This window comes from Anomaloglossus baeobatrachus, chromosome 7 (genome assembly GCF_048569485.1).
Source record: "Anomaloglossus baeobatrachus isolate aAnoBae1 chromosome 7, aAnoBae1.hap1, whole genome shotgun sequence".
Lineage (NCBI taxonomy): Eukaryota > Metazoa > Chordata > Amphibia > Anura > Aromobatidae > Anomaloglossus > Anomaloglossus baeobatrachus.
The window spans coordinates 218845667-218860763 of NC_134359.1; the positions used below are offsets into that span (position 1 = coordinate 218845667).

Sequence of the window (15097 nt, forward strand, 5' to 3'; positions counted from 1 at the left end):
GGTAGTACAGCAGAGTTGACAGCACTGTCTGCTTTGGCAGTGCTAATGTGTTTTTGGTCCTGCCAATAAAGCTCATTTCAATTTGAGAGAAAAGCTACTAGGCGCCTTTTTGTAACTGGCCACATGATCATGAGGGAAATAAATGTCTTCTGGTATTCCCACCTTTTTGCAACTATGTGAATATATATTTTCAGATAGCTCATGATGAATATTACAAGCCTAGATAAACTAAAGGCCTTGGTGGGAAGGTCACTACCAGGGGTGGACATATCATAAGTGCCCAAGAGATAAGGGGGCCTATTTCCACTTCCAAAGCTCGTGGAATTGTGCATCTGAGATTTTAGATCACAAAAGGGCCACATATAATGTTCCTGCGCAGGGGCTCTCGTGTCTATTTCTGTCACTGGTCACTACAACAGCTGAATAGTTACTCGCCTTTACCTGATCCCATGAGAAAATATAAAATATAAGTTAGAGAGTCGGTCAGCACAGAATGACTATTCAAACCAGGTACAAGTGCTCAGTGCATCATGGCGGGGTCAAAAATTTAAATCCACCTTCCCACCTGCTGGTTTTCCATCTACCGCCGCCACCCCCTCCTCTTTGACTGCAGGTGGGAAGGTGGATTTAAATGTTTGGCCCACCATCATACAAGATCACCTGGGCTTGGTTGAACAGTCATTTTGTGCTGACAGAGCCCATTTAACTCGTGCACTGCATGGTTGTTATAAATGAGCAATCAACCTTTACACAGGTTGAGATGAACTATTGGAGATATTTTTTGTACTTATCTGAAGAAAAAGATTGATAAGGAACGTGTCATAAGGACATGTGCTTCTCTTGTAGATAAGCTTAGCAGCCCCACCCCAATTCCATTCTTGGGTGGCGCGCACACAGCGTCAAGATCTTGTTGTCCCCTCAGTCTGAGTCCACATAGGAAGCACTACATCCCAAATTTTCCCAAGACACATTCTTAAAATAGATGGTAGTATGTAGGTGATTTATCTTTAGTGTTGGCTACTTTTCAGTTTACAAATAGTGGTGTGTGTGCCACAGTTGTGGACCACAAGGCAAACTCGCACAGTGCTATGATTTTGTAGCAGGCCTGAGTAAGGTCACAAATGTTTAGTATGCTGGATCTAATTTTCATCAGTTTTATAGTTTGTGTCCATTTTTGCCATCCAAGCATCATCCGTTTTTGTTGTATGTGTAAAAAGCTTTTGTGACGCCCTGGCGCCGCCAGGTGGTCAAACACAAATTAGGCCCCCACACACCTTCCCTCAAAGGGTTACACCGAGCAGACAAAACCCTAGTCACACCCCCCCCCCAGGGTAGGAAAGGCACACCAGTGGGCGGGACCAGGCGGAAGGAAAACGCCCACCTACGGGTCTAGAGAACTCGGGGGCGGGAAAAGTAGAGTTGAGAGTGGAGTGGACAGTGGAGCGTGGTGTAGGAGAGAGGAGAAAGTAAAGTGTAAGCCAGAGAAGGAAAGGCGTCTGGGTTGGAGCCCTGGAGTGCTGGCTAGGTGGCAGACGGTGGTCCGTGTCTGTCAGGAGATGGGAAGACAGCTGCCGGAGATCCGAGGTGGACCAGGACAGTGTAGGAGCCTGCCGGTATCGACACCAGTGAACCGACCCGGAAAACGTGCAAAGAGGGGATACCTGGACCCTGAAGCAAGGACCGGAACCACCGGCTTTAATTTACCAGTTGAGGACAGGATTATAGGTACTGTCCCACCCAAAGCTCCAAAAGAGCAGACCGGCAGCCCACCGCGGGGGATAGGGCATCCGCCAGGGCCCCTTTAGATCCCAAGGGTCAGCGTCTGTGGGCAAGGCTCCCACCCGTAGTTCTGGGAGCGGACTCCTGTGTTCCACACCGGGAAGTTCAAAGAGAACTAAAGAGTGCAGAGGAAAGTGACCCAGATCATCACCCTAGGTAAGGGGCCAGAATACACCCGGCCGCAGCGGCCGGCCACTGGCACCTTGGTTTACCACTAGACTTGTGTGATTTCTTTGACTGTGAGTACACTAATATCCCCCAGTCTGACCGGGCGCGCCGGCTCCTGCAGCCACCATCCTCAGCACAGTTACAGTGGGCCCCGGGGCATCCACCCCTACCCACGGAGGGTTAAAACAACTAGCTGCCATTACAATGCCCCCGGGTGCTCCCCAACAGCAGTGGTGGTACCACATCTCACCACACACCGTGGGTGGCGTCACGAAGTACGATCAGCAATCCCTGTACTATACAGTACAGACCAAAAGTTTGGACACACCTTCTCATCTCTAGAACAACTGTTAAGAGGAGACTTTGTGCAGCAGGCTTTCATGGTAAAATAGCTGCTAGGAAACCACTGCTAAGAACAGGCAACAAGCAGAAGAGACTTTTTTTGGGATAAAGAACACAAGGAATGGACATTAGACCAGTGGAAATCTGTGCTTTGGTCTGATGAGTCCAAATTTGTGATCTTTGGATCCAACCACCTTGTCTTTCTAGAAAAGGCGAACTGATGGACTCTACATGGCTGGTTCCCACCGTGAAGCATGGAGGGGGAGGTGTGATGGTGTGGGGGTGCTTTGCTGGTGACACTGTTGGGGATATATTCAAAATTGAAGGCATACAGAACCAGCATGGCTACCACAGCATCTTGCAGCGGCATGCTATTCCATCCAGTTTGCATTTCGTTGGACCATCATTTTATGTTTAAACAGGACAATGACCCTAAACACACCTTCAGGCTGTGTAAGGCTATTTGACTAAGGAGGAGTGATGGGGTGCTACACCAGATGACCTGGTCTCCACAGTCACCAGACCTGAACCCAATCTAGATGGTTTGGAGTGAGCTGGACCGCAGAGTGAAGGCAAAAGGGCCAGCAAGTGCTATGCATCTCTGGGAACTCCTTCAAGACTGTTGGAAAAGCATTTCCGGTGACTACCTCTTGAAGCTCATCAAGAGAATGCAAAGAGTGTGCAAAGTAGTAATGAAAGCAAAAGGTGGCTACTTTTGAAGAACCTAGAATATAAGACATATTTTCAGTTGTTACACACTTTTTTTTTTTTCTTTTAAGTATTTCATTCCACATGTTAGTTCATAGTTTTGATGCCTTCAATGTGAATCTTCAATTTTCAGAGTCCTGAAAATAAAGAAAACTCTTTGAGAAAGTGTGTCCAAACTTTTGGTCTGTACTGTACTTCTTTTATTTGAGTGTCCGTGCAACCCCCGGGTCCAGAGCATCCCTCGAGCCACTATGGGTCCAGATCCGAGCAGCCCGGCTGCTGGCGTGGGGGCAGCACCCTTTTCCTAGCATTAAGTGAAAAATAGATGGCACTCATATGCAACATTGAATGGTTTTACCAAATTCTGACATGTTTAAATAATATTTTTTTTTTCTTTAAATTGTGCACCATCAGCCCCAAACAAAAAATAAGCCGTAGACTATAGTCTATCGGTTAAAAAACCTTGAATGTCACAAGTCTGTGATTAGGGCATTAATTGTAAACTGTCGCCAGGTTTTTGCTATCTGAGAATAGCGTGATGCAAGGGGAGACCCTGATTCTGGTGATGTGACGCGTACGGAGCTGCTTGCTATTATATTGATAAAAATCACAGCATTCTCTGTCAGGTTTAGAATTATCTGAATGTTTAGCTCTGTATGACCCCTCCCACACGACTGATTTTGGCTGTTTTTTTTGCGTATGCATAGTGTAAACCAAATGCTGCCAATCAGTGATGGTGACGTTAGACAGAACCCATGAATATGGAGTACTACATAACAGCAGATATACTAGTTCTCTAGTAGTAATTTTCTGCTAATAAACAAAATGATTTAATCAAAAGTACAGCAAGCAGCCCAGTAAGTGATACATTGCTGGAATTAGGGTCTCTGTCTCTATTAGGCTGCTCTCAGATTAGGTGGAAAACCCTGGTGACAGATTCCCTATAACTACATAATTTGTCTGTATTGGTGACAGATATTCGGCAAGTATCATAACTTCAAAATATTCAAGCCCAGGTAGCTGCGTTGTCAATGTGAAGTCCGCGGCAATCATCGGAGGATCCTGTGCTTGTTCTATTCCTCCTCCTATTACAGACCGCTGACGAATGCTGTAAAAAACTGTTTTATAGGTTATTACATGGTTAATCTTTAGAAAAATATCTTCTGCTTTAATAATTATCTTATGTCCACAGTAACCTCGTAAACATGTCTGCCGAAGAAAAGCAAGGCCCAGCTCCAGAATATCCAGCAACAGCCATTAATATGGATTACTCATCCCGAATGGCAGAAGCAGGTATTTGTATGAGTCACATAAGTAATTTGTCTGCTGCATAAAACACTATGAAGTAATAGAATTATACATGGATTAGCCATAACATTAAAACCATAGACAGGGTAAGCAAATGCCGTGGATTATCTTGTGATAACGGCAAAGGTTGGGATACATATTATTTATTTTTTATTATTTTTTTTTATATTGACGTGTTAATCCCTTTACAGAGCACAATTTGTCAAATCTGTTTTGGTCACTTTGTCGTTATAACTCTGGAATACTTCTACATATCCCAGTGATTGAGATTTGGTTGGTTTGTTTTTGTTGCCTTTTGAGACACAACGTATATACAGTGTGTGTGTGTGTGTGTGTGTGTGTGTGTGTGTGTGTGTGTGTGTGTGTGTGTGTATACATACTGTACATACAGTATGTATAATACAATAAAAACTGACCAGCATGTCCAAGAAAGACAAATGTGAACAGGTGCATACTGGGTAAGCCTTAAATATAGGCAATTTGGAACAACATTTCTGCTATAGACACTGCGGTAGGTTAAAATGAGGTACTTGGTACACAATTTGGCCAATTCGTGAAGAGCCCAATAGCCAACAACAAGGCGTATCCCGTTGTTAGGACCCTATCCTTGAATGCCTCTAACTGGGCAAAACCCCTACAATTTTTAAAGGGCAGGTAGGATTCAGCTATAATTATCATTAAAATGCCCTTTGGTAGATGGAGTACTCAGTAGGGAGTATATTATGAATATCAAAATAACGGACACATCTAAGAAACTTAAGGAACTAGTCAATACAATTTTTAAAATTAATACCTAGTATAGCATTTCAGCATACAGCTGTAATCAAAAATTTGGAGCTGCAATACTGTTATAGAAAATAGGCTCTTGAGGTACTTGGTACAAAATTTGGCAAATTTGTGAAAAGCCAACAACAGCGCGTACCCAGTTGTTGGGACCCTATCCATGAATTACTCTACCTGGTCTAAAAGTCTACAATGTAGGGCTCTTTTCCACTTGCGAGAGACTCGCCCGGATCTCTCATCTCATCACCCAGCACGGCTTCCTCTCTGCCCACAAGAGCAGGTCGGGTACATGTATTTCTATGCAGCTGACTCTCTCCTGTTGGCAGAGAGGCAGCCATGGCGGGTGATGAAATGCGAGATATGCGCGAGTCTCTCGCAAGTGGAAAAGAGCCCTTAAAGGGCAGGTAGGATACAATATAATACAATAGCAATTAAAACGCCCTTGGTCAGTGGGTGGAGTGCTCATTCGGAAGGGAGTATACTTGATCAGTGTTACATTTGGGTTGATGTGTTTTGCATTTTTTTATTTTTTTTTTTTTTTGAGGCCTCTTCACTTTTTAAGGGGCTCAAATATAAAACCAGTAAATCCATACCACATTTTAAGAACTTATCCCTTCAATGTATTCAAAACCACATTCAGGACGTTAATTATAATTAACCCTTCAGGTAAAATTTAAAAAAAAAAAATTTTTTTTTTCCACTAAAATATTTTTAGCTTCACATTTATCATTTTCACAAGAGGGAACTGCAGAAAATTGACCCCACTATTTATTTTTTCCAAATACTGCACAAGTCTGAAACTATTGTTTTGGCACAGCAGAGTTTGAATAAGAACGCTATTTGATTGGAGAGCAAATTTGGCTGAAAATAGACTGCGACCTACAGGTTACATTTAAAGAATGGTCGAGATATATCAGAACTGGGCCGGCTCCAGGTTTTGTGGGCCCTGGGTGAAAGTCTCAGTGGGCAACAGCCACACGCAGACATACACACACATACACCGATACGTACACAGACAGGCAAACATATACATATACATTTTTAAAGACAAATTCACAAAATACATATACGAGTAAATAGACAAATCTATACAGTAGAAAAATAAGCACCAGGCACTCCAATTGATGTGAAAAAAGAATAATTTTTATTGCAACTTCAAACAGTTCAACGTTTCGGTCGCTGATTGGACCTTCTTCAAGAACCTTTCTTATGATGGTTGAAAAGCGAACAGAGGAAGTTCAAGTATGGATAAGAAACCAGGTGGGAAGTGGACCTGTTATAAAAAGGTTTTGAATGGAAATTCACCTATAGCAAACTGTGTGTGAATCGGTAACCAGAAATGATGAGGATTGCTCCAGAAAGGGCAGAAAAGAGATGTGCGGTATCCACCGCTTGTAATAAAGATAAGGTAATCTGGCTGACGTCACCGAATGGGCAAGAGTATAACATGCGGTATCCACCACTTGTAGAGAGTGCGTGTATACCATGTGATTCTCTCTCTCTCACTCACTCACTCACTCACTCACTCACACTCTCTCTCTCTCTCTCTCTCACACACTCTCTCTCACACACTCTCTCTCACACACTCTCTCACACTCTCTCTCACACACACTCTCTCACACACACTCTCTCTCACACACTCTCTCTCACACACACTCTCTCTCACACACTCTCTCTCACACTCTCTCTCTCTCACACTCTCTCTCACTCTCACACTCTCTCTCTCTCTCACACTCTCTCTCACACTCTCTCTCTCTCTCACACTCTCTCTCTCACACTCTCTCTCTCTCTCACACTCTCTCTCACTCACTCACTCTACAAGTGGTGGATACCGCATGTTATACTCTTGCCCATTCGGTGACGTCAGCCAGATTACCTTATCTTTATTACAAGCGGTGGATACCGCACATCTCTTTTCTCCCCTTTCTGGAGAAATCCTCATCGTTACTGATTCACACACAGTTTGTTATAGGTGAATTTCCATTCAAAACCTTTTTAGAACAGGTCCACTTCCCACCTGGTTTCTTATCCATACTTGAACTTCCTCTGTTCGCTTTTCAACCATCATAAGAAAGGTTCTTGAAGAAGGTCCAATCAGCGACCGAAATGTTGAACTGTTTGAAGTTGCAATAAAATGTATTCTTTTTTCACATCAATTGGAGTGCCTGGTGCTTATTTTTCTTCATATAGACTTGGACCCTACCTGAGCACCCATACCCTCACAGAAGTGCCGTGACACTCTTATTATATAAATCTATACAGTGACATACATAAATACATATTTCATATGACGCGCCCAGGGCTTTGGGGTATTCTGTCCCGGGCCTGGTTTCACGGTGATAGTGTCACGGGTGTAATGGACGATGCCCGGTTCCGTGATACTGGGGGGTTGCTTTTAAAATGGCTGTATTTACAGGAATTATAATGACGTTTTTGTCATGACGCCACTTGCGAGTTGCGGCTATATGGATGGAGCCGGAGCCGCAGCTGCAGTCTCTCTCATGACTGGGGCTGATGTTAATGGCAGCCTGGATGTTGTGGCCCACCGCAAGCAGGGCTGGGCCCCAGGGGATAAATGATGGTGGTGTTGTTTATGTCCGTTAGTGATACCGGGGCGCAGAAAGAAGGTAGGCCACACAAGGGATTGCAGTGTAACAGGTTCTTTACTCACGATGGTGATGCTTGCAACCCGATGGAGGCTGGTCCTCACCACTGGTCCCCTTAGTTCCAGTGCCGGTGTGGTGACCTAGTGGCTGCATCCCCTTCTGGTTGGTGGGTCCCCATGGCTTGGAGCATCTGGTGGTCCCATACTTGTTGTCTGTCGGTTCTAGTCTGTACGGCAGGCAGTTTGAACCCTGTTGGGTCGGTTCTCTGTTCCCAGTTCCAGGTTCTCCCGTCACTGCTGTATCCCGGACTCTATGGTCGGTGAGGTCCTGGATGGTCTCGTCACCGTGCAGATTTTATCAGGTCTGCCTGGAGCGTTTTCCTAACCTAGGGCTCTGCACCCAGCCGGTGCTATGGTTTCATGAGTACTCTGCCGTACTTCCCCAGCAACCAGATGCCTGAGCCTGACAGGTCATTGTTACACTCCAGTCAGTACCCTTACGTCCGTCTCCTTTCACTTCCAGTAACTGACTGTCTGTCTGGTTCCTCCCTGGTTGTCGTCTAATGGACTAGATTGGTCCCACCCTTAGGTGGACACCCATTGGATACAACCCTAGCCCGTCACCAGTTTTGGGGGGAAGAGGAAAACCGGGGTTGTATAAGTGTTTTGATGTTAACGGCACTGGTCTTCTGGGTCCCTGGGGGTAGGCCCTGCAACTCTGACAGGATGCTGTTCCCTGTAGCTCCTGATTGCTTCAGGAGCGCTACACATACATAAAAACACCAGAGGTATTTTTAATATGGGGAATCCGGCAGCAGCCTCACTCACCTGCCCCACTGGCCTCCTGTCCAGCTCCGATTGGCAGTCACTAACACAGGGCCGTGCACACTGACACTGCTGTGTATGGGACGCCCTGGCCTCTCAGGTCGTCACAAGGGTGCCGTGCAATCTGACCTTCTGCATGGTACCCGCTCCTCCTTGGTTACGGGTCTTGTCTCTTTGGTGTTGCTAAGAACAGGTATACACACATCCTGAGGAACACTCTGCACCACACCCACCAAACACCCATTGGGCAGCCTGAGGGGAATAGGGACGCTCAGATGGAGGGATGGTAGGAGGGCCAGAAGTTTCAGTAGCAGTCAGAGTGTCAGTGAGCAGTGACAGGAAGAGGTCACGCTACGGAGGTGGGCTCCTGTACCCGTCTCAGGTGCCAGACGTTGGAAGGAGCTGGAACCCCGGTCACAGGGGGTAGTGACAAGGGGCACGGTACTGCCATGGAGGGCAGTTCGGCCGCCTTGTGCTACAACCAGGCAGGGGCCAGGGCACGACTGGGTACGCGGACCCTTGGCTGGGAAGTAGCTTTATGCAGCCCAGTAATTCACCTGACGAGGACGGAATCTTCATGAATCGTTCTCCACCCGCTCCAAAATTGGGGTACTAGCCCATCGAGAGGGATAGAACTTCCCAAAACCGTCCAGAAAATCCCAATCGTGAACTCTGAGAACAAGTTCACCCTGCTAGCCACGCAGGTGAGCTGGACTCGAGTAGTTTTAGGCGAAAGGGATCCACCAAGACTAAACAGTGCCAGGGGACAAGGCTTCAGACCAACCAGCAATGCCAAAAGGGCACGCACAGAGTGTGCGAACTCAAGCTGCAGGGCGTTCAAGATTTTGGTTTACCTGGTGTCAGTGTCAGTATCTCTGGACTGTGTGAGTACGTTGTGCCCCTTTGCTTCCAACAGGTCCCCAGCCTACCATCACCGAGCCCCGGGACACCTTCCCCTGCCCACGGAGGGGTTAACATCACCAGCTGCAATCCCATCGCTCCCGGGCGCTCTCCCTCTCTCCTAAACGCAGCAGCAGTGGTATCCCATTTTACCACGACCCGTGGGTGGCATCACGAACACTACCCAATCCACCCTTTCATTCCCCTTTTTCATTTTGAGCGACCCCCGGAGACCCCTCGAGCCACTGTGGAACCAGATCCGAGCAGGCTGTCGCGGAGGCGGCACATATACATCACAGGAGAGGCTGGGGACATACCCATTACTGGGGGCATACACATTAGTGCTGGGCAGTCCGGCTCTTTTTGTTGATCCGGTTCCCATGGCTCCGCTCACCAAAAAGAGCCTGCTCTTTCAGGTCGTTCTTGGCTTCCTATTAAATGTGTTCACCGCAGGTGAACACATCTATTTAATCTTGTGTCAACGCCGCCAAAACCACTCCCACCCGCGGTTAAACCCCACCCACTCACAATGGTCCAATTTATTTGCTGAATGGCAGGGGGTTTTTTTTCAGGAGGGCGGGGTCTCGCCCACCAAACACCAAAATGTTACGCCCTGTGAGAGCCGTTTAGAGGCTCACTGGGGATCCGGCTCCTATCGGTCACAGCAGGAAGCCAGATTTTTGTGTAAGATCGTTTGCGACCTACACATCACGAATACATATTACTGGGGATGGGGCATACAGTTCTGGGGGGTATACAGGGGTGGAAGGACGTGCATCTCTGGGGGGTATACAGCCTGGGGTTGGGGGACCTATATATCTGGCAGGTATACAGCACTGGGGTTGGGGTGACACAGCTCTGGAGGATTTACAGTACTGGGGTGGAGGCGACATACAACCTGCGCCAGTGGGAAGCTGGCTGTGTTGTGCTGTGGGTCCTCAATCAATGAGACTGGAACACACCATGTGTGACACCCTGGACTATCAGGTCATCACAGGGTATTGTACAATCTGTCCTCCCGTGCAATATCCAGCTCCTTCTTGGTTATGGGTCACCAACTAAATGGTGTTGCCTACAACAGCTAATAAAATCCTAGGTACACTATGTACCACACCCACCAGACACACCAGTGGACGGCCTGAGTGGAATAGGGTCGCCCACTTTGGGGGGTTGGTTAGGGGAGGTCAGGAAAGTCCGTCGAGAGAAGGAAGTGAAGTGTTGGAGGTGAAGGAGAGAGGTCTGGAGACGGGCTCCTAAAAAGCCATCTAGGAAGTAGACGGTGGTCTGGGCCTAGAAGGAGCTGGATCCCCAGTCGAAGGGGATCGTGGCAAGGGGCACGGAACTGTCGAGGACAGCCGGCGGCCTTGCACAATCACCGGGCTGGGACCAGGGCACAACTGGGTACGTGGACCCTAGGTCAGGGAGTAGCTTCAGACAACCTGACAATTTACCTGATCAGAACGGAGCTTTCAAGATCCCACCTCCACACGCTCCAAAATCTGGGTACTAGCGCAATGAGGGGGATAGGACTTTCCACAAAAGCTATCCAGAAAATACCAAGCGTGAACCCTGAGAGCAAGCTCCCACACTTAGCCATAGTGGGGAGAAGGACCCGACTAGTTCCATACTACCGTGACCAACAGAGAAGTAAAATTAGTGCCTGTACGAAGGTGACGGATCACTAGGCAGCACCATTGGGGACGGGACCCGAACTAGCTCCCCTCAGCTGCAGCGGTATACTTTGGTTTACCCAGTTGTCGGTGTCAGCTTACTGGACTGAGGGAGTACGAAAGTGACCCCCTTCGCACCCAACGGCACTTTCCCCTCATAATCTGAGTCCCGGTGCATTCCCCCTACCTGTGGAGAGTCTAACACCTGGCTGCCCCATTCCATCGCACCCGGGTAATCCCAACTGCTGCGGTGGTACTCCATATTACCACACACCATGGGTGGCGTCACGAACTCTAAACACAATTCCCATAAATACACCCTTCATTTGAGTGGCCGCACGACCCCTGGGTCTGGACACCCTTCGAGCCACTGCTGACACAGGGGGCGGCACACATGCTTTAGCTCCACACCCAGATGAACGATAATGTCCCTGCATGCAGTGTTCAGCAGGGAATGCTGCATTCTAGTGCATATTTCGATGGCTGGCAGATGGGAAAGTGCATCTGCCGGCCCGAGTACTGTGATCCCTGGAACGAAGCCCGGACGCTGCAGAATAAATCACTGTCCCCTGCTGACTGCTAATAGTCCCCGAACCCTGGTGGCCCAGGGCCCTAGTACTTGCCTAGGTGCGCCAGGTGCCGATGCCGACCATGTATCAGAACAGCAGGAACCCTTCACAAGTGACCCCATTTTGGAAACTAGAGCTCTCAAAGAATTCATATAGGAGTGTAGTGAGCATTTTGAACCATGTACTTTTAAAAAGGTTTTGCAACATTGGGTCATGAAAATGAAAATTTTTATATTTTTATATATATTCCCCCCCCCCCCCCCCACGAATATGTTGACTTAGAGCCAAAATTTTAGTTTCACAAAATGTGATAATAGAAGATGGAACCCACTATTTGTTACACAATTTCTCCTGAACTTGATGATACCTTTTATGTGTTTGGAAGCTACTGTTTGCATGCACAGCTAAGAAGGGAAGGCACACTATTTGGCTTCTGGAGAGTAAGATTTGTTGGAATAGTTTGAGGATGCCATGTAGCATTTGTAGAGGCCCCAAGGTGCTAAAACAGCAGTGACCCTATTTTGTAAATGAAACCCGCGAGGAATTCATTTATGGGTGTGAAGAGCATTTTAAACCCACAAGTGCTCCATATAATTTTATACCATTAGGACCTGGAAACAAAGGAAAAAAAAAAGAAGTCCCTGATTATTCAAAAACTGCATTATTCCCACCAATCCTTGATGAGACAATGTAGGGACGTCAAAGGTGTCTTACTTTAGAGGCTGGAGTAAGATTTGTGGCGTGAGGTACATTACAACTCCTGATGAGTTAGACGAGCGGGTGATGCCATAACCAATCCCACCCCTGTCCTGCTCTGAAAACTTGAAAATTGAAACACGAAAAGAAAAAAAAATTTTTGTATAAGTGTTTTTACAGCAGATTTCTGACCTAATCACTTTGTATTTTCCAGTGTAATGTTTCTTTAGCACCAAATGTTCAAATTTCACACTTTTTATAAATTTGGAAAAACATGACCTTACATTACATAAAGCAATTTATCCTGAGTACGCCAATACCCAAAGTGAGCAGAAACTGGTTACATGGCGGGCCTCAGAAGGGAATGTGCGTGGAGCACACTTCTGGTTGGCCACATTTGCAGAGCCCCTGAGATACTGAAACCACTCACAAATGACCCCATTTTGAAACCCATATTACTCATGGAATTAATTTTGTCATTTATCATTGGGATTTTTAATCAAAATGTCGCGGGCGGGGAGGGGGCCGTCACTGCTGCGCTCTCGCTGGCGCTCGGGTCCGGCACTGCTGCAGCCTGCTGCTTGGTGGCTCGAGCGGTGGGCCGGATCCGGGGACTCGAGTGGCACTCCTCGCCCGTGAGTGAAAGGGGGGTAGTTTTTGGGATTGGGGAAGTTGGTTCGTAACGCCACCCACGGTTTGTGGTGAGGTTGGGCTCTGAGCAGCCGAGATATTTCTCTCCCCTCCGTGGGTAGGGGGTTTTCGGTGGTCCCGGGGCCCGGTGAGGTGACTGGAATGTGGATGGCAGGGTTTGGTGAGGTGCAGGGTCGCGGGGGCAGCGCGGTGCCAGACGGCACTGTGGTACTCACTCAGCCAGTAACGTACACTGAGTCTCTGGTAAAACAAACTGCTGGATGGATGGGTTCCGCAGACGGCCGCGGTGGTCACTCCCGGTAGGTTGGCGGTGACTGCCTTTCCCTGCCCCTGTAGTGTGTTTTCGGCCCCGATGGCTTTCCACCGGTAACCCGCTCCCCAGCGTGGATAGATTCCGAGGGAGCCCCTTTTGCCCGCAGGCTCTGGCCCTGGGAACTGTAGCCTTGGCGGTGAATGTATTTCTCTTCACGGTTGAGCGGTTGCCTTCAATCGGGTCTTTGCTGCTGGGAAACCCCGGAGGTTCCCGTCGCTAACGGATTTGACCGGTTTAACGGTGACTCCAAGCCTGGTTGGGGTCTGTAGGCCCTGCTGAATGGTGCTGGCTTCTCTTCGCTCCCTGGTTCGGTACCGGCGGGCCACCGCCCATCCTTGGTCCTACAGTTCCGCGACGATCGGCCCCTCCTGCAGACGGTCACCACCGTCTGCCAACCTTGCTGTATGTGCCCGGGCCACGTACCCGGACACTGTCAGTCTGCTGCTCTACTACTACTTTACTCCTCTCTCCTTCTACTCCAAAACTACTCTGCTTCCTTTTCCCGCCTCCAGGACTGTGAACTCCTCTGTGGGTGGGGCCAACCGCCTGGCTCCACCCCACCTGGTGTGGAAATCAGCCCCTGGAGGGAGGCAACAAGGATTTGTGTGTGACTGATGTGCCTAACCGGGGTGTGGGGTGTGTTGTTGCAGTACCTGTGACGTCCTGGCTTGTCCAGGGCGCCACAAAAATATTATGCTTGTTTGTTTTACACTTAACCGATTCATGACTGAGGACGTACCGGTACGTTCTAAATCATGAAGAGGTGATCACAGCTGGCTACTGCGGTGAGCCAGCCACGATCCCCACACATGTCTGCTGATTTCTACTGCAGACATGTGTGCCTTGCAGGTGTATCGGCGATCCACCCGTGCCTGAACCACTTAGATCACTCTCTCAACATGTGACAGCGCAATTTCAATGCCTAGAGCAGGCAACGTGCACCTACCTGCCACCATAGGAGTCCACGTGACATGATCACGTGGAGCTGATGGTTGCTATGCTAGCACAAGGTCATGTGATGACTCCTGTCACTATCAGGACTCGCTTCCTGTAACAACCGTCAGAGTTGGCTGTTACAGAAGACGAGCATTTTTGCTCATCTGAGCTGTGCAGCTCAGATCTACAGAAATGAATCAGCGATCAGATTGCCCTCTAGGGGGACTAGTAATATGAAGAAAAGTTTTTAAAAAAAATAAAAACCTAAAAGTTCAAATCACCTCCCCATTCGTCCCATTGAAAAATTTAAAGGGTTAAAAAAAGTAAAAAAACATACACACATTTGGTATCTCCGCATTCAGAAATGCTCAACCTATCAAAACATAAAATCAATGAACCTGATCGGTAAATGGCGTAGCGACAAAAAAATTCCAAATGCCAAAATTATTTTTTTTTTTTTTTTTTTTTTTTTTTTTTTTGCCACCAAAAATTTTGCGCAAAATGCAATAACAGGTGATCAAAACCTAGCATCTGCACAAAAATTGTACCATTAAAAATGTCAGCTCAAGTCGCAAAAAATAAGCAGTCACTGAGCCATAGATCCAAAAAATGAGAACAGTATGGGCCGCAGAGATGGTGCAAAGAGTGCACTATGTTTTTTGGACAAACTCCTCAGGTTTTATTTAACCCCTTAGATAAAAATAAACCTATACATTTTTGGTGTCTACGAATTCGTACCGACCTGGGACAGCACACCCACACGTCAATTTTACCATATAGTGAACACTGTGAATAAAATATCCCAAAAACAATCACGCAATTGCACTTTTCTTGCAATTTTTCC

The 15097-nt window shown here is 47.5% G+C and overlaps 1 protein-coding gene across 1 annotated transcript in view; it reads left to right on the forward strand.

Moving 5' to 3' along the window:
• The window catches only part of LOC142246082 (lipopolysaccharide-induced tumor necrosis factor-alpha factor homolog), a 46553-nt gene that overhangs the window by 14854 nt on the left and 16602 nt on the right, over window positions 1-15097 (forward strand). Inside the window, exon 2 of the mRNA XM_075319103.1 lies at window positions 4190-4290. Coding sequence (XP_075175218.1) covers window positions 4203-4290 — 88 coding nt within the window. The 5' untranslated portion in view covers window positions 4190-4202. The remainder of the gene's footprint in view (window positions 1-4189; window positions 4291-15097) is intronic.